General features: G+C 46.2%; 1 protein-coding gene across 2 annotated transcripts in view; it reads right to left on the bottom strand.

The window, feature by feature from the left end:
• Positions 1–17,024: 17,024 nt before the first annotated feature.
• The window catches only part of NTRK3 (neurotrophic receptor tyrosine kinase 3), a 206,906-nt gene continuing 204,717 nt past the window's right edge, over positions 17,025–19,213 (bottom strand). For both annotated transcript variants that reach the window (XM_066196725.1, XM_066196726.1), the window contains one exon: positions 17,025–17,937. In XM_066196725.1, the coding sequence (XP_066052822.1) occupies positions 17,752–17,937 (186 nt within the window). In that variant the 3' untranslated portion in view covers positions 17,025–17,751. The remainder of the gene's footprint in view (positions 17,938–19,213) is intronic.

Raw genomic sequence — 19,213 nt, 5'->3', positions numbered from 1 at the left:
TCAACTTGGTAGCTGCAATCTTTGATCTGTGGCTGTCTGCAAACAGCATCACAGCTCTGTGATTAGATGTACATGCTCATTACGTGTTGTACTCTCCAAGCAGGCATTGTAAATACAGCACAACGCATTCTGCTTCCTTCTGCCCAAATATCTTTTTTCATCTATATTGCATTAAGACCTTGAGGCCTATCATCAGGGAGAGAAAAAATACAATTTTCTTATTGTACAATGCATTTCATTCCCAGCTGCTGTATTAAATTTATTCCTATTTGAAGTGGTGTCTGTGAGTATAAATCATTTAAGTTTATATGTTTTTGTTGCTGTGGCAACTGTTTGACTAATTGAATTCCAAAGTGTCTCTCTGTATTTCAGAGCTACGATAAAGGGCACACAAATTCTTAGCAGCAGGAGTCTGAAATGAGGGGGGGGGGACAGGCAGCCCTGTCAAAATGACATGTCCTCAATCTCCTGGGCAGAGGCTTGGCAGTGGTACTTTTGGCAATGGGTGGGGAGGAGGGCAAGAGCTGGGGAGGAGGCAGAGCTACCTGTGAGCTCTCACTGTGGGTATCATACTCAGAAATTATGTTCATGCCCTTAGCAGGATGGATAAGGCATGGAATGCCTGTAACTTGCCATTGGGAAGATCATGTTTTACCTCTATTTTCCCTATAATTCATCAGTTCTCAGTGGACACAAAGTGCTGGTGTGCTTCATGGCTATAAACAAGCCCAGGCTGTAGTAGGTTCCATCTTCTTTCCATGGGGACTTTGAACGAGCTCCTGGGGCTTATCTACTGTCTGGGATCATGCATGTGTTCCTAAAGGATTTCTTTCCCTGTCAGTTTTTAGCAGGAAAAGGCTCCTCAGAGCTAAACCAAAGGACTGGGGAATACTGGAATGTCCTGAATCTCTCCAGGGACAATTTCTACCCTGTTCTCTCACTTTTTTTTAATTTTTCTTCCAGCTGCAAAGCAGAGGTAGATGTTCTCCTAGAATGAAGCAGGAGGACAGAAGCATTAAAACTTAACTCTTTGCAAGGGAATTGTCCTCTCTAGGTGTAAAGAGCAATTCCTTTGCAAGCAGAATGTTCCAGACAGGAACTGACCTACCTGTGCCATTCCCAGCTTGTTGTGGCAACTCCTGTTAGCCTGGAATGGGCTCTTTTTTTTTATGTGTTAATTATGTAGGTGTTTATTATGGCCACAAAATGTTAATAGAAAGCCTAATGGAAATCATGCTGGCTAATGAGAAGCTCCTGAATACCTGCTGCTTTCCTCTGGGAATAACAGAACCCACAATTCAACAGGAAATTATTTGTCTCATTCCTGCCCTGTGCTTTTTTACCTTGTGATTACATCTTGCTGTTAACCTTTCATCTGACTCCCTTTGTAACCTGGGGGAAGGCCAGGACCTCTCCCTTCCCCCTGCCCAGAGGGCATGCAGGGGTCTGCTTGCCTTCTCTGCTTTCCAAAGGGTAATCTGTGAAGGGTTTTATGGAGCTTGAAAAGGTCACAGGGAGCTCTCAGCGGATAGAGTCCTTCCATTTTCCACTTCCCACAAGGGATGCTCTACAGTCTGGGGCAAGTGCCTGTGGCCCGACAGCCTCCTTATTTTGGTGTTCTATTTCCAGCCCAGTAGATGCTCCACCAGTTTCTGCATGCTCCTGAAATCACCGCATTCCAGATAGGCAAAGGCAAACTGCAACAGGTACTGGGAGCAGGCAGAACATGGTGACTCCTAGGGAGGTGGGCCAAACTGGGATTTCTTTTTTTTTCTTTATTGCATTTCAGCTTCTGGTTTATTATTTTGATGCTGAGAAAGGAAAGGGAGCTGTGTTTGCTGAGTGGTGAGGTGAGGCCTGGTTTGGGACCCCAGAAAGCAGCAGGAATGGATAGCTAGCACAGCACTTAGAGGGAAGGGAGCAAATTCCTGTTGAACAAGAACAGGAGAAGGCAGAAGAATGGTAGGTTGGAGTAGGGGGAATGTGTGTGTACAGGGTAGGGAGGCGTGTCACCCTGGGAGTCTACTGGTGAGAAAGTGTGTGCTGAATTGGAGCTGGGATGTGTTGAATTTGGAAGAAAACATGGATTTAGCTATAACCAAAATATGCCTTTGTGTTCACCCACATATGGAGAGCACACACCTCCAACTTCCATAGGGGAGAAAAGGTGTCCCTTAGGAAAATAAAAACCAAAATGAAACAAACAAACAAACAAACAAGAAAATCTAAAAAAGCCCAAGCTCAGAAGGCAAAATCCATTGGCGATACTGGAAATCTGCACCGTTGAAGCTGTGAATGAAGTAAGAGACTCCTCACCAGGCAATACGGGAACTCCCAGTTGGGACCAAGTTTCACATATTTTCCCTTGTGGGCAGAAATTGAATGCTTCTGTCTTTGCCTGCCAAAAATAATAGTTGAAAAAAAAAGTGGTCTTACTGCTGCAGGAAGAGCCAAACATTTCCCTCGTGGGCTGTCTGAAAGAACAGTTGTGAAAACAGCAGATTTCACTGTAAAGGTGGGATTTCTCAACGGTGAGGAGCTGCAAATGAGGCATGTTGCAGGGTCCATATGGAGTTGCTGGTAGAACTCAATACCAGGCTCTTGGAAGCATTTCAGAAGAGGCTTTCAGGAAACAGCAGAGAAGCAGTTCAAATGACTGGCTCTCCGTGATACATAACACTGTAAAAATAGCATCTGAGCATCTCCTGTTACCTGGGCACTGGTACCCAGATCCTGTCGAGTGATTTCTCTGGCATCCATTCTCCCTGCCTTGACTTTAACGGGTTGTGCAGATTATTTTATGATCAATAAATATCCAGGCAGACACTGTGAAATTCCAATCAGAAAAATTTACTGCATTAAGGCAGATATTGTATAGCAGCATATAAATAAATAGAAATTGTCAGTCAAATTTCTGGCAGCTGGAGTCTGGTGTCAGTTGCAGTAGATTAAGTGTTACTTCACAAATCATCTTTATAGTTTTTTACAGTAAGTGTATCTGTGCAAAGAGGGGTTTTTTTTTTTTCCAACTTGCAATGGTAAATATCCTCTGGTTCCTGTGATATCAGCATGAAGCCTGGAATCAACGGGAAGCAAGTGACAGCAGTGGACTTTACCATAATCCTGAGATTTGTTCCCAGCCCCAAGATTGGAGCCGAGTTTGGATGCTGGGCAATCCAAGCAGCACCAAGCCAACAACATGACAAGGAAGAGACTGGATCCTTTTAAGCCAAGGGGGCATTTTTGCACTCTGGGAGGGCTGGGTGCTGTAATGGTGCAGAAATCCACAAAAAGGGGAGGAGGAGGATGGACTCCTGTTGTCTCTACCAGGATGAAGGGAGCTGTGATTGGTGTAGGCTGCACCTGGAGGTAGGTGGGAAGGATGAATCAGATCAGCACAGAGATCATCCATCATTTACTGCAGTTGGGACAGCATTTTACCTACAGATTATTACCTTTTGTTAACAACCCTTACTGGCCTGACCAGCAGCATAAAATTCCTAAAACATCATGTGAAGGTTTCTGTACCGTTGGGATAGCTGAAAACTGCATAAATTTTAAGTGTCAGGCTTCTATGAATTAAAGCTGAATGTTCAACATGGAGCAAAGAGGAGAGGAGGACCTGCTGGTGGTAGTTTTGTATTTTATTTGAGAAGAGAGAGCTACATAAACTATGTCAGGAGGGTACAGGTCTACACATAGTTTCATCAATCAATAAATGGAGTTGTTAACGTAACACTGAGGATATGATATTTTGAAGAAGACATAGACACATGACCAAGGAGTATTTACAGCTCTAACATACAATATATTTATACTTGAGAGAGAGATTGGTGTGCATCTGTGCACACAGGTACCACTGTGCACACTCGGTGCACGCACGCGCACATGTAAATAGGTACAAAAGGCTTTAAAAAAAACCTTAATAATTCAAGAAATGAGTCTGCCTGTCGTTTGCAACAGCAACTGACTGTTTTCAAGGTGGAAATGGTTCCAGCTCGGAGTGGTCTGGAGCGGAGGTTTCGGTTTGAAATCTCTGTTCTCCATTGGTCATTGGCTGAACCTGAAGCAGGAGTGTGGAACGCTGGGGTGGGGCGGTGACAGGGGATGTGTGAGGTCAATGAAGGGGAGGGCAGTGGAGTTATGGGAGAGAGGGGATTCACAGCCTCTGGGGCTGGGATAGTAACAGGGAGATGAAAAAAATGACCTTTGGTGATGCCATTAAATCATCCTTTATACTAAACATAAATTATCGACACAGTTTTAAAAAAATAATTTTCTGTTTCATTTCAAGGCTGGGAAGAGAGGAAGGGGCAAAGCAGGGAAGGAAGGAAGGGAAGGTCTGGGGAAGGTAAATACCTCAGCACTTTAACAGGTCCCTGGACCTCACTGCAAATTCTTAATTTAAAAACTCTTCATGTAAGTGTGACTAACACTGTACCAGTCATCCCCTTCCAGGGTAGCAGAGCACTTGATGCACATGATGTGGCAGGCAGGGCACAAGCAGGGACCCTACCTTGGTCAAAATTCAGATCAGAGTTCCTCACCCTCTGAGCTGCAGCCAGTGGAGGTGAGGTGGGCAGCCAGAGATCACAACCTCCTTGCTCTCACCAGATTCTCCTTAAGGGGTAACCTGGCTTGTTCCCAGCAGGAGAAAATGGTGAATTTTGGTTTGCAGAAGGGGGGACTGCAGTTTGGAGAAGGTTGAGAGCCATCAATTCACTTGCAAAATGCAAATTGGATTCAAAAGTCTCAAAAGAAGCCCCAGACTAAGAAAACGTGGATTGGTGCATAGTGTAAAAAAACTCTGCCAAAAAAATAGAAATCAATTCAGCACAGATCACCAGAGGAATTATTTTCTGCTCATGCAGACTTTCTGTGACATTAGCAGAGATTAAAATAAGCTGTTTTAAATAATGGTAACAACACAAATGCCATCAAAATGTATTCCCTGTGAGCTGTAGCCCCATCCTCCTCTGAGTACCAGCTTGCCTGCCAGAGTGAGCTGTGGAGCAGCACCTTCTGGGGGCCAAGCCTGCCTGCACTGCTGAAGGGCAGTTCAGCTGGGAGGAGGAGGAGTAATTTCCTGGAAATTAAGTCTACCCTTGCAGGTTTCTGGAAGGTTCATGGGGTTGTTTTGAGGCCAGCACAGGAAATCTGAGTGATTTTTCTTCCACACAAACCACTGATAGACAGCACTGCTTCAACACACAAACCCTGGAGAAATTACCAGAGGCAAGTGCACAGCGCAGCCCCTAAAAACATTCCCAAACACAGCCTGAAGACCCCAAGACAGCCTTCACCCAAGAAGATTGTGTATGCTCAATCCCTACCCAGGGAAACCTTGCCTCCTTGCCTGACCCAGAAGATTCAGAGGGAGTTGCAACACTCTTGGAAACCTAAATAAATGTTGATCACTTGCCTGCCCAAAAATACTTCATTTATCTTGAAATAACTTATGTAAAACAGCACTTCATTAAGACATGGTGGGGGAGGGGAAGGTAATTTAGTGTAGTTATTTATTTATTTTTGTTCTGCTTTAAGCCTATCTATGTAAAGCTCTCATGCAAAAAATTGCCTTCCAGTTTAGCTGAAAATTTAATGGAAATTTCTGGGGGGAAAAAAAAATAACAGAAAACTAAAAAAAGCCCATTCTCCTTCACACAAGGAATTAACAGGTTGTGGGGGTTGAATGGGAGGATCGAGGGGAACTAAAACAATTTAGACTGTTAGTACTGAAACAAGAGCTGCCAGAGAGCAAAATAAATGCAGTTAAAGTTATGGTGTTTGTCCGGTTTGAAGGAGACAATGTGGGCCTGGAGGAAGCCCAGCAGAACTGAAGGTTTGGAGAAACTTTCAGGACTCATTCGGATGAGCACACATCATTCCGTAGGGACTCTTTCCTCACATCTATGGTTCCTCCCCAACCAGGGCTGCCTTCTGCTTCACCACTGTTCCTACCTGACTTTCACCACCCTCTTGATCACTGACCCTTCACTGGGGATCAAGTCCTTGACAATTTCCTTCCTCTTCCTGCATCCCAGGAGGCTTTTTTGACCCCTCCTCTTAGCTTCATTTGTTCTCTAAGCCCCCTATTAAATTATCACTGCCATCCCCTGCAAGCCCACCCTATCTGACTTCCAGACCGCACAAAGCAACAGAAGTCTGGCCTTAATCCCTCATTTTCAGTATTGCTACTTACAAGTTTTGAAGTCTTTTGTCTCAGGCACTTCCCAGTCCTCTGTCTCTGAGTGTCCATCCACATGTCCCATTGTAGTAACTTCCAGACACAGCTGGGGAGTGTGTGGGAGGTGGGATACAGAGGAAACTGCTTCTGGAAAGCAGCATATGTTGAGTGGGGGGAATAGCCCAACTTTCTGGCCTACTTTTCTGGCTCTTCTTCTTCACACTAAATTTTTCAGACATGTAATGAGCCTGCATGCTCCCACCCAGCAGCTTCTCTTCACAATGAATAGGTCCAGCAGAAGTTCAACCCTAATTTGAGGGTATAGCTCCCTTAGTATGATCCAGGAATACCTGTGGGATGAAATCCCAAATGTGCAGGCTGAGCAAGATGAATGCTGAGACACTTGCCTTTTTTTCTCTGTGAGGCAAGACTGCCTCTCCATTTGGGGTCCTGCCTGTCGCTGCCTGCATTGCTCTTCATCTTTGTCTGACTCTTGAAGGCCAGGATAGACAGGGCTTTGGGCAACCTTGTCGGGTAGAAAATGTCCCTGCCCTTGGCAGGGGAGTTGAAACTAGGTGACTTTTAAGGTCTCTTCCAACCCAAACCATTCTATGATTCTGACAACCCTCCACTACACAGTAATGTGGCTTATTTTTTTCTTTTTTTGGTGAAAATAACTTTCGGTGGCCACAGTGTCATTTATGTCCATTACTTGCAATTTTCCAAGAGATTTGTCTGTTTACCCTTTACCAACAGTAAATGTAATTGATGGCTGAAATTGGAATCACATGATGCTTCCAATAAAATAAGGATTCTGTTTCTAAAGGGCTACCAGTGTAATATCTCTCCATTTGTCAAACTGTCTCAATGGATGAGAAGATAAGAACCTTTCACAATCCAAATCAGAGATGGAGCCTTTGTAGGTGGAACACCAGTGAGGAAAAAGCGGGGCAGAGAGTTTAACTCTAAAGGAAAAAATTGTTCTCTCTTGCATTGGAATGATTGGTTTGTGTTTTAAACCATCCCTCCTCCATCACTTGAAAACAAGATAACAGATAATGTTTTCACACTAGAAAAAAAAGAACATGGGAGAAACGAACGAAGGGTGAGACAGCAGTTCCCTGGGCAGTGTAGACACAATTCCTTCACAATTCTTTCATTGAAGGCGCGGTTCCTCCTCTGGCGGCGGCGGCAGCGCCGGGCCCGGCCCCGCGCGGGCGGTGCCGCTGTCCGCGGTGCTGATCCGCAGGGACGCGGCTCACGACGTCTGTCCGTCTGCTGAAATCTCCATCTTACCAAGAGACTGGGGACTGAACTGTTTTAGGCTCTTTGTGAGCACTACTTGTGGCAATTAAGGGTTGTTAAAAAAAAATAAAAATAAAGGGCACACCAGGCACTGACTACTGAAAGGTGCTGGGCTATAAAGCCCTTGTATCATCCAGCAGGATCTGGTCTCCCTCATCCTCTCCCAAATCTGCCTCTTAATTTCAGTTTCCAGGAAGGCCATAAGCCAGGATTTGTTCTGTATTAGCAGGAGAAGGAGAAAAAGGAAATTAAAAGTCAGAGGAGGTTTGTAGGCTATAGAGCTGCTCTTGGTGGCCAATGTTCTTGGTTACCAGGGTGAATATTCTGTGTCTTTTATCATGTACAGGAGTGGATTTTCTTTTATTATGAACCAACCACTGTCTTTTCTGATGTACTGTTTGTTGGTTTGTTTTTGTTTTTCCTCTTGTAGCGTTTCTCTTTCTCCTGCTGTTCTGTTTCTAACATCTGTTCAGTGCCTCACACTATCCACAGTCTTTACTGACTTCAAAGTTGTGGGTCATCAACACCTTCCACATTTAGCCTCGAGTTGCACAAGAAGGTTCAGTTACAAAGGAACAACAATTCAGTCTCTTGCTGATTTCTATTGTTTCAATCTAGCTACATAAGAATGAGGCTGGACTGGAACAGGTCACAGCCGGAATCAATCCCAACCATCTCTCCAGCAATCAGAACAACCTGCTGGGAGCTGAGTAACGGCTGAATTCTTGGTGAGAGAAATTATAGGCATAAAAACAAAATCAAATATACTCTTGTGCTCATTCAACATTTCAAGGCATATTTATAGGTACTGCTGTATGGCATCTTAAATATCGGAGTTTAAAAAGAAACTGGATCACTGCTGTTGGGGGAAATAATTTTTCTGTTCTGTCACTTTCGCTACCTCTGCCCCAATGAAAAAGGGAGCGAAAGACACTGAATTACACTCCCATTCAGCCCCTGTCATCACTTCTTTGGGCTGTTTGGATACCCCTGGGAAGGACCTGTGAAGATAAGGAGACCTGAAGGTCATCTGAAGGTCATTCCACAGCACTGGAGTAGGAACATGAGAGCTGGGCAGGAATGGGAAGCTCAAGAAAAGCCGGGGATTTCTTCCTGTATGAAGCTGGCGATGGCTCAGTAGGTGAACAGACGACTTTGCAGTCTAGGTCCTAGCTGAGTCCCTTCCTTACACTGCTCCACTGTATTCTTCTCCCCTTGCACCCAAGTCTTGCTGTCACTGGGAGGAAAAGCCGAAGTTTTACAACTGATGAAAACCTCTACACAGGGGAGTTATTTCCACCTTATTTCTTCACTTTTACTTTCAAGAAGACAGAATATTTGAGAATTTCTTAGATTTTAGGAGAGAGACTATCTTTCTGAAAAAATCCCAAGAACACTGAAAAACGGATCCACATTCATTATAGAGAGGTGAGGCAGAGACCTACAGCTGCCAAGGCCTGTACTTGTAATGGTCTGTGAGAAAAAGCACTGAGCAGCTAAGAGTATTTATCTTGGGAACTGTAGTCAGTGAACCTTGGGTGGGAACCAAGCTAAATCAGCAAACTTGCTGTTGGTCCAGGATCAGAATGAGCTAAAACTCCTCTATCGCATGCCTGAGACTCAATTACTGTGTAATCTCTGTGGCATAGACATCTAGGAACCTCTGTTGATAGCAGATGGCTGCTGAATGGTGAGAGCAGATGACAGATTCTGGGCAGTGCTGAACCAGAAGACCTTGAATCCTGATTACAAAAGTCAGTTCTTGAGGTTAAATCCAACCAGGCACCTGAGCAGGAGGGATTCATGCAGCATTGCACAAAGCCAACACACTACCAGACATGGGAGGGCTCTTGCAAAAAGCTCCACCTCCCCTCCTCTCCCCAACAGACATTTACACACACTGCCACATAGAGCAAAAAAAATCAAGGTTATGTGTTTCCTGAAATATGGTTGGCTGAATAAATACACTTACAGAGAACTCTTTGTAAAACAATAGCAGAATGAGTAACAGTGCATCGCTGCCATGGGAAATAAAAAAGGAAAGCAACCCAACTGCAATTCAGCCAGAATCATTCCAAACCCCAAAGGTTGGCCTCTTTTTTTTTTTTTCTTTAATGTGTCTGACATTTTATGGCATCAATAATGCAAACAAAGAGGAAATCATATTTGCAGAACACTAATGCACGGATGTCTAAAGCGAAATACAATACTGATTACTTTTTAAATGAAGCCACCAGGTTTTGATGTGCTGTGGTGGTTAAATTGGTCCATCAAATTCCTTCCAAAGCAAATTCCAGACCAAAGCAAGATCTTGACCTTTTCTGTAACCTTGGGTAGCCTTTTCAGCTGTATTCCGATTGGGGGTAATAAATGTTAGTTTCAAGGAATCTTCCTGATGGGTCGAATTACAGAAATGTCACAATTCCTTCTGAAGATGAGGGGAAAATGAAGATGTGTCACCTCTTCACAGGCTATCCAAAACCTTTGGCAAACATAATGGCAAGCTTACTATGAAGAGCTGTGTGTGAGAGGCAGGATGGGCTCTGAAAGAGATTTCTAGAAGTACTATTGGGATTTTGACCTCAGTGTTAGTGGTTGGTCTCTTCAGCACCTGATAGCTTTTCTTTTGCCCAGAACCTCCTGCAGATGACTGCAGAGCAATGTCTGAGTAGAAAAGAAAGGGTATGAATAAGCAGGTGTGGCAAAAACACAAAAAGAAACCTTCCCTTCCTTCTCAATATTTTTCTATATGCTAGTGTGTTTTTTTTTTTTCACAAAGTGAATCTCAGAGATGCATCTTAAGAACCACAGACAGCATTGTCTCTGCCAGCACAAAAGCGAGGAAGCTGCTGTTTTCCTGTGTGGGAAATCCCACTGCTCAATCTCCTCTTACAGCTAAAGAGAGAAAGACTTGAAGTCAGGCCTATGCTTTCAACTTATCAGCAGGAACATTCATTTCCAGAGCCAAGGGCCTTCTTTTGCAATGTCCTCTGAGTTGCACCGAGTTAACTGTGTGAATTTCTTTAATTCATGCAGTTTGGTTTGGTAGGCAGCGTACATTGTGTGCCTGTGTGCTGGTGAGTAGGATTGGAAGCCACCACCTTACATCAGCTGGGAGTTTGTCTGCCATTTAGATCACATCTGATCAGAGCTTTGTGTTTGGGGATTGTATGTCTTGGAGTTAATCAGTGCAAGCAGCTAATTGCCGCTAGTTAACTAGTGCCTTTTAATTAGGACTGTAATGCTGGCTGGATACATGAAGGGAGCTGTTTGTCACTGGCAAAAATTTCAGCCTTGTGATGTAAACCTCTTTGGGGAATTAGAAGAAAAAAATTCAGGCTGGAGGTATTGTCACTTTAGCACAGCAGATAATAAGTTTCAGCAGAACTGGCCTGGATGAGGTTGGAGTCATGCTTTGCTGGGGTCAAAAATGATAGCGGCTGCTCCCCGACCCTTCCTCCTGTGCAGAAGGGTGGGACACTGTGGGCTTCAGCTGGGATTTACAAGAGATACCCCCCATGCATTACAATGAGCTTTGCTGTAAAATTCACTGCACAGAGGTTAATCTAGATGTCAACACTGCCTGACAGCAGTGAAATTACTCCAGGGCAGTGCTCCTTCTGAAGTCTTAATATAACAGTCAATTCCATCCTGCCTGCAGGAAATGAAAGTTTTCTGCTTTGTGTGCGGAATCATCCGGCGCCAATTTTCTCACTGTTTGAAGTCCAAACTGTTTGTGGTCTTGGGATTCACCTCACATTAAGACTTTCACTTCATTTAAAAACTCTGCTAGTCAACTCCTGAGAACTGCAAGGACAGGAGCTGCACAGGGAGAAAAAGAAGAGGGCACAGAGGGAGAAATCTGATCTCACCTACCACACTGGAATCAAACAGCTTCACCAGTCCTCTGCACTCAGGAAAGGGAGGGAATGCAGAAACTGAGTTATCTGAGTATCAAGCAGCAAAGACTGAAGAGGCTGGAAGCCAGCAGAGAGCAAGAGAAAGCATGCAAGAAGATATTTGGACCTCCCAGAGCTATGATTTTCTTTAGAGGTATTTCAGCCCTTCCCTGCTGGGACCTTGTCCTAAGCAGCCTGTTAAACTCCCCCTCAGAACAACTGCTCCAGTTTTCGGCAGTGGGATCAGTCACTTGTGCTGGGAGGGAGAGCAGTTCCTGTGGAGGACTCCTGACAGTGTGGGGAAGCGATGGTTAGATTTGTGATGCCTCTTTTCCCCTTGAAGAGATGCTAAAATTGTGGGACTAGCAGAATACAGGGGGAACCAGTGGTCATTCCTTTAGTTTGCAAAGAGTTGTCAGATTGGGTCCATGAGAAACCCAAGCCACAAAAATGAAACGAACCTACCAGCTTACTTAACTGTTGGGGAAAGTTGAAATATTTTGTCCTTCCTTCTCTTCAGTCTCTTATCTCTTTCCTCAGTTCAGTTTTTCAAAATTGCAAGCAATAGGACTCCAATCTCTTCTCTCAGGGAGTGGTTTCATGGCTCAGTGTTGCATTGGAAAGGAAAAAGAAGCACAGGAGAAATGGAATGCTCTTCCATTCCTTCCAGAGCAGCGACTGACATCTTTGCCTGTGTCATTTATGACACTGCCAGCCAGAACAGATGTTTTGAAAACACCTACTTCCTCCAGGCCTGAAACTCAATATCTCAACTTCCAAGGACAGCAGCAAAGGGAAAGGAATTTTTAGGATTTAGCAGCTATGTAAACATTAAATGGGTGCTGATGTAAGAGATGCCTTGGTGCGGGAGTGAGGAAGATACCTTAGAGTTCAGCAAGTCTATCCACTCCTGAAAAGCAGTGCTGAGAGGGGAATTTTCCTCTGTTTTTGGTACTCATTTGGAGATAACACCATTATGCCAAGGCTCCATGAGTCCACCATCCATCAGAAAGCCACTGAGTGTGAATGGAGAACAAAACTTTTGGGTTGCACCAAGACACGCCTGTGCCTGTGAATCTCATAGCAGAGGAGCCCTGTTGATGTCCAGAGCCTTCCAGCTATCAGGGGAGCCACCATAGTGTGGTATCACAACCAGGATCTCCTTTATTCACCTTGCTTATTCTCATCATTGCACTACAACCAGGGAACACACCTAGAGCTGTTACAAAAACACTGAGTACAAGCCATGGCTGTAGTGCTTCAGCTGATTCCTGGGCAGATCAGGAAAGGATGTAGATACTCCCTGGGGAGGGAGGAAATTAGAAAGATTTTAGAAAAACTTCTTAAGATGACATGCTGAAGAAAATACTGTCTTCACACAGACTGGCACACAAAATAATGCTGATCAAGTGCTCCAAACTACCTCTGGGTTTGGGGGCTTGTAGTGACTGTGTCTGCATTCTTCAACCCATATCCTGAACTAAGGAAACCTATACATTTGAGTTCTGGGAAATAAGAGCCCTTCACATAAAAAGAAACAGCTCATATAGTATTATACTTCTGTCTGTGCCCCTGAAACAGCATAACTTTTCAGACCTTCTTTTAGCTGCATTTTCTTACAGGAAAAAAAATCACAGAAAAGCACAAAGCCTAGTGATTCTGTTTCCTACTTGCATAAATGGTCCCTTGACTTTATTGGTTTCTGCCTCCTTTTTAAACCAGTATTTGCCCAGTTTCATAGCTAACTTTTCCTGGAGCTGCAGTACGTTGCTATTTTCTTTTGTTTTTTTTTTCCTGTATCCATTGTGCTACTTAAACTTCTACACCACACTCCCCAAATCAGTCTTGATTTCCCAACCCAAGATACTCAGTTGCTTTCTAAAACCAGCCTTTCCCTTTCCTTGGCTCTTTTATTCCTCCACATATTTTCTTACCTTGTTCCACCCACTCCTGGGGACAAGCAAACAGCTCAAAGCTAACGATGTCTCTCAACCAAGCAGCCTCTTTAAAGGCATTCCACAGTTTTCACATTTGTCTGAGCAGACAGTTCCCAGAGTCACCAGTCTGCAATTCAACACCCTGCAGACCCAAGGATAGGCAGTTCAGACTTTTTCAGCCCCCCAAAATCCATGCAGGGAGGGACATCTAAAAAGACCAGATGGGCAAATTTTGCAGGAGACAGGATGGACTTTCAGTCTGGCAGGTCTCTGCATCTCTTCCCTTTGCTACATTTCAGCTTCTGTCTTGCAACCTGACAGACAGGGGTGAAAGGAAAAATAATGGCAGGAGAAAACAAACCAGGTTACTGATGAGACCCTGAGGCTGGAGCCACATTCACTGCCTGCACTTTGCAGCCCTGGCACAAAGTTTTCACCTGTACTATGCACCAAAATAGCACCTTCACTTCCAAGAAAGCATCACTTCAGTGACACCCTTGGGTGACTGAGTTGGTGCAAACAATTTTAATTTTTAGGGGGCAGAGTGCAGTTTGGACAGGGAAGACCCTATCCTTCTCAGCTGTGCTCAGACTGGTGTTCCTTCCACCTCCCTTTCACAAGTCCCTCGAGAAAACTGCAGATGGAAGAGGCTGAGTGGTGGGAAGATCTGCCTGGATATACTGGGAATTTGCCTGGCTTGCCCCAGAGCTGGGTGAGACATGTTGGTGTTCCTAGGGAGCAGGGATAGGTCTCTGCTCTGCGTAGAGGCAGGGCATAGGGAAGTGTCTCTCTGAGAAATAAAGAAGCATGAACTCATTTTTCTTTGACTCCAAACACTCAGATGTTGATACTCTGTGAGAGTTTCCCCCCAAATCTGCTTTTCTTCCCCTCACCCACAGCCCCATCACAGAACACTTCTTCCTACAGGGAAGATCACCAGTCCATGCTGATGGGAAGCTCTCTTCTGTTCCAGGAAAGGTGCTTCTGGAAATGAGGTCTCAGGGTGTTCATCAGGAATGCAGCACAGCTGCTTTCCCTCTTCCCCTCCAAAACTGTCATGTCAAAAAGGGATGTAGCAGTTTCTATCATGTCTTTGAACACAAAGCAATCTTCTCCTTGCTCCCAACAAATCTCCATCCAACAATGAGAGGCCAAGGGGGGCCAGAGCAGCAACAGAACAGATGTCACAGCACAGAACTGCAGCTTATCCAGCTCTTCTGAGCAACAGTTCACAATTAACTCTGACAAAAGGACCTTTCTCCAAGGCAGTCACTGCACGTGGTGGGGCTAAGAGCAAAGCAGCCAGAGCCTGAGCATTGGTCTCAGCCACTTACCATCTTCTGGGGACCCATAAACTCCCCTTACAGGCCACCTAATCCTAAAAATGCAGCCTCAAGGCTCGGCATCACACTGGGCTCCTGAGCTCACCTCGCTCTTGTGACAGTACAAAGAGGTGGTGAAAGGGACAGGGTGGTGGTGCTGGGGAGGAGGGGAAGGAGGAAAGACATAAGGAAGGGAGGATGTAATTGCTGTGCAGCTGTGATGAGGGAATCTCATCAGCTAGGAACCAGTGTCTGTAGCTGACATCGTTGTGTAAAAACCCATGACATTGGCCAAAAAAGAAATGAGAGAATGGGAGTGAGAGAGAGAGGTGGACAAACTTGTGGCCTTGCACAACCTGGCACAATGCCTGGGAGCCACAAGAGCCAGAAGCCACTTGGGGTAAGAGACAGGCCACCCCAGGAAAGGGTTTTCTTCTGGAGATGCTGGACAATTAACAGACATTGCTTCTTCTCTCCCTGTGCCGAATTTCCAATCCTTTCAGCCAAAGCAGCCTGCACAAAAAGGGAGCCAGGCTGGGGCCAGCAGCCTTTTAACCAGTCTTTTCCCCTTTCAAAGCTGGACCTAAGTAGGCAGGATATCTTCTCCAAAAAGAGCAAGATCCTGCTATGGAGAGGCAGCATGGTACAGAGCTCCTGTGTGTGGACTCCTGGTGCTGAGCCCATGGTCTGTGACCATGCCATCCTTGGTGATGCTTTGAGCACCTGGTGCCTGTCCAGTGGCAGTCTGTCCAGGTCCCACTGGCAGGAGTCTGTCCCACTAGCCCAGATCTCTGTAGCAGGCAGAGGAAAGTTGTGTCCTTACTCCCACATGGCTACTGCCACCCATCATCTCCCACCCCAGGCTCTCACTGCTCATTACACAAGCACAGAATAAACCCACAGCTGCTGTTTCCACCACAGTCCTCCTTTAGCAGTGTCCCCTGCCTCTATCTGAAGCCATCAGACAGGTCCGGACCGTGCCATGAGTGAGAGATATTGATTGTCAGGAGACATGGGGGATGGGGAGAGGATGCAAGATCTTCCCTTTCAGTGCAAGCCATAACCAGTCACTTAGCTCCCCTTGCATCCTGGACATGAATATTACTCCGGCCATGGTGAAGGAGCCAAGATCCCTTGTCTGTCCCCTCTTCCCCCATCTGCATTGCCTTCCACAAGTGCCACATCCGAGCAGGCTATTTTTGTGCTGGCAGTTGTTGCCTTCTCAAAATTGCCTTGACAATGCCTGCACCTCCCGCTCCCTGCCTCCTGAGAGCAGCTGCCAAGCTGCGGTTCCCCCTCATCCTCCATTATCCATATTAAAAAAAAGGCCCAGAAAGGTTTTGTATTCTCAGCCCAGTCTGTTCAGGCAGGATTCAGCATCTGAGTGTTTCCCCAGGTCGGGATTATTTTCCGCTCCGGGGAGATCGGCTGCAGTGAGGATGCTGCTGCCTCTCCCTCCCTGTCCCTAGCACCCCCTTTTGCTGCCTGTCAGGCCTTTCTCCTCATTGAGATGCAAGGCTGGCCGCTGTGGCCATCCGCTGAGCCGTCTGCTCCTGAAGGCACCTTCCCCTCCTTCCCCCCTCCTCCCGGGGCTGCCTGTGGAGCTATTCTTCAGCCTCTGCATTTCACAACAGCTCAAAGGCAGATGCATCAATCCTTTCAGGGGATGGGGACGTGAGGAGAATGGCAAGGGAGCAGCAGGCAGGTGTTGGTAGGTTCCCAGCCATCTCACAAGCCTGGTCCCCCTCCCTGTCCCCCGCTGGCTTGTGCCTGAGGCTTGGGCTGAGGCATGGGGCAGGAATGGGGAAGGGGAGACGATGGGGGGAAGAGCTCCGGGATGTGCTGATCCCACAGACATACCCAGCAGGGTGGCAGGCGTGTTCCCAACTGTCTGCACCCTGTAGCCTTTCCCCCATGCGGGGAGCAAGGGTCCAATCCTGCTCACCAGAAGTTTACACCGGGGGCCAATTTGGCCCTGGTGCAGACAGCTGAGGGCGGGGGAACAACCCCATGGCCACGAACAGCCACAGGGGCAGGGAGGAGCGGGGTTGTTCCTCCCAAAGCGACGCCTGCACTGGACGCCCTGGGTGAGCAGCACTCCTGTCCCACACCCTGGAATGGGTTGGGGATGATTCGGGACCGGGTCCCCAGGACCCCGCCTCGACTCCTCCTTTGGTCCCGCTGCTCTCCCAGCTCTGGCAGCAGCCGGCACGGGGCAGGGGAGGGCTGGGGCAGGAGCCTGCGGCCTGCGGGAGGGCGGCTGCTGCCCGGGGTGTGTTTTACCCGTAGGTGCCACAATCCTTTGACTGTGTATTCGAAAGCCTTGAGTCTATACATTTAAGAATCAGCAAATTAGAAAAATTGTCCTGAAATGTTGGAGGGAGGAAAAAGACAGGAAGGCAGAAAGGGATGAGGAGGGACTAAGAGGAAGGGGTTGGTAAAAGAGAGTTCATCCAGGGGCACTGCCCTGGCTTTGTGCCCATCACCTGCGGGCTGGCAAGGAGGGAGGGAGGCAAGGACGAAAAGGGAGGACTGATTTCACACATTCAGTGCATATCATACAACCAGGGCAAGGCTTTCTTCCTGGGGCTCCTACCCAGGATGGCATCACTGCCACAGCCAGTCTAGAGCCTTGCCCAGCAGCCCGAACCATACTCACAGCAGGGTTACATTTCACTGCTTGATTGCTCGGGGGAAAGATACCTTCTCCTTTCTTTCTCTTTTTTTTTTTTTTTTTTCCTTTTTAATTATATATATATTTTAAGTACTTTTTCTCCCTTTTTTGTTTCTTTTTTTTAATATATATAGTCTCACAATTTTCTGTAACAGCAGCTTCTTTCTGTATTGGTGTGGAAGTTATATAGAGAGAGATATCTATAAATATATATAAGCCAAAACTGCCTTACAGGTTGTTCTGTGGGATTTTTGTTGGTTTGCTTTTTTGTTTTGCTTTTCTTTTTGTTTTCAGTGTTGTATGTGTAGCAGGCACTTGAGTTTATATGAAGATGTTTGCTTGGGAGCTGAGGGGCAAAGGGTTTGGGAGGGGGAGAGGGAAGGAAGGACGGGAGGAAGGAGCAGGGACTTCCAACAAGTGGCCACTGCTAGCCAAGGATGTCCAGGTAGATTGGTGTGGCCTTGCCCAGAGCATGGAGGATCTTGTAGATCTCCTTGATGTTGAGCCGTTGCTGAGGTTCCCTCTGCCAGCAGCCCAACATGATGTCGTAAACCTCCTTGGGGCAGACTCGGGGCCTTTCCAAAACTCGGCCTTGGGTAATGCACTCAATGACCTAAAAGAAAGAAAGGAAAGAAACACTGAACACCAGTTGGACAGTTTATGGAGGATGTCCTGTCCCTGATGCTGCTTGGCTGATGTGGCACCATTCAGCAAATGGGAGCACTGAGAAGCCAAACCTCAGACCTGCACAACCTCAGTGCTCACGTCTTTGTTGCTAATGGTAATTTTACTGTGAAACGTTTGTCTCCAGCTGCGGTTTTTCAGATCCCAAAAACCTTCCCTGTTTGGCACCTACCTACCTCAATGCACTCTCCAAAGAGGAGGTCACAAGCAAATGAAATAAGTTTTAATTTATGATGTCAGTTTTTCCTGCTAAATGAAGAAGGCAAAAAAGTCTTAAAATCCCCAAAGTACAGTATTATTTTGCACAGCTGAAATGATATTTTTCTTGTCTGAAAACCAAGAGTCCTTTCCATTGCAAGGCCCAGGAGAGGTTTATAAGGAAGAGTTCAGAGCATCTTTTCCTACATACTGCTCCTCTCTCTGACATAGAAGAGCAACGAAAAGAATGAAATTTCATGTCAAATCACATCTGTGAAGGAGAAAAAAAAATTTACAATGCTATCATTCTGTTTTGGGTCAGATCGATGCTGCTAATGAGAAAAATGTGAGGTCCTGGATAACAGTAAAGTGTCTTCGGAGGGATGCCATTGGAAAGGACTCCCCTAAGGGTCTCTTTGTGTATTGTTTACTGGAGAAATGAGTGAAAAGAAGAAGGAAATATGAGTTTCCAGAGAGCTGCTATTACTGCCTGGCCTCCTTGGTTGGGGCTGATGAGTCCCAGCATTGCAGCGTGCGAGCGACCTGCCACGCTCTGCAGATAAACACCAGTCCCAAGCAGTGTGTTGAGGGAAGCCACCCAGCAAGAGGTGTTTGGAGTTTATCATTTATGAATAGTAATGGTCCCACCACGCAGCTCAAGGGATACTTATCACTGTGCTGTTTGCATATAAATACAGAGGGGAGAGATTAGGACCCGCTGAAAGAGAGGAGAGCGAGACACAGCATGAAGAGAAGCCTGCATTACCACAGAGCTGCTGGCTGCTCACTATGGGGAGGAGGTGAGTTATAGTTCCTGTCAAGACATCCTGGACATGCACAGGAGCCTTGTGCTGGGCTCTTTCTCTCCAGAGCAAAGGAAAGGCGAGGAGAGAAGTTAATGGACTGGCTGAGTGGTGCCCCACCTTGTTCCTCTGCTCAGAGAGTTCCTCCCAGCCTTGGAAAAAGCAGCTGAAAATGCAGTGGGGGTATTAAGCCACGCAGGTGGC

The sequence above is a fragment of the Chamaea fasciata genome, unplaced genomic scaffold (assembly GCF_029207755.1).
Source record: "Chamaea fasciata isolate MVZ Bird 193981 ecotype frontalis unplaced genomic scaffold, bChaFas1.0.hap1 SCAF_14, whole genome shotgun sequence".
NCBI lineage: Eukaryota > Metazoa > Chordata > Aves > Passeriformes > Sylviidae > Chamaea > Chamaea fasciata.
Note: the sequence above shows the minus strand (reverse complement) of the source record. Positions and strands in the feature narration are given on the sequence as shown.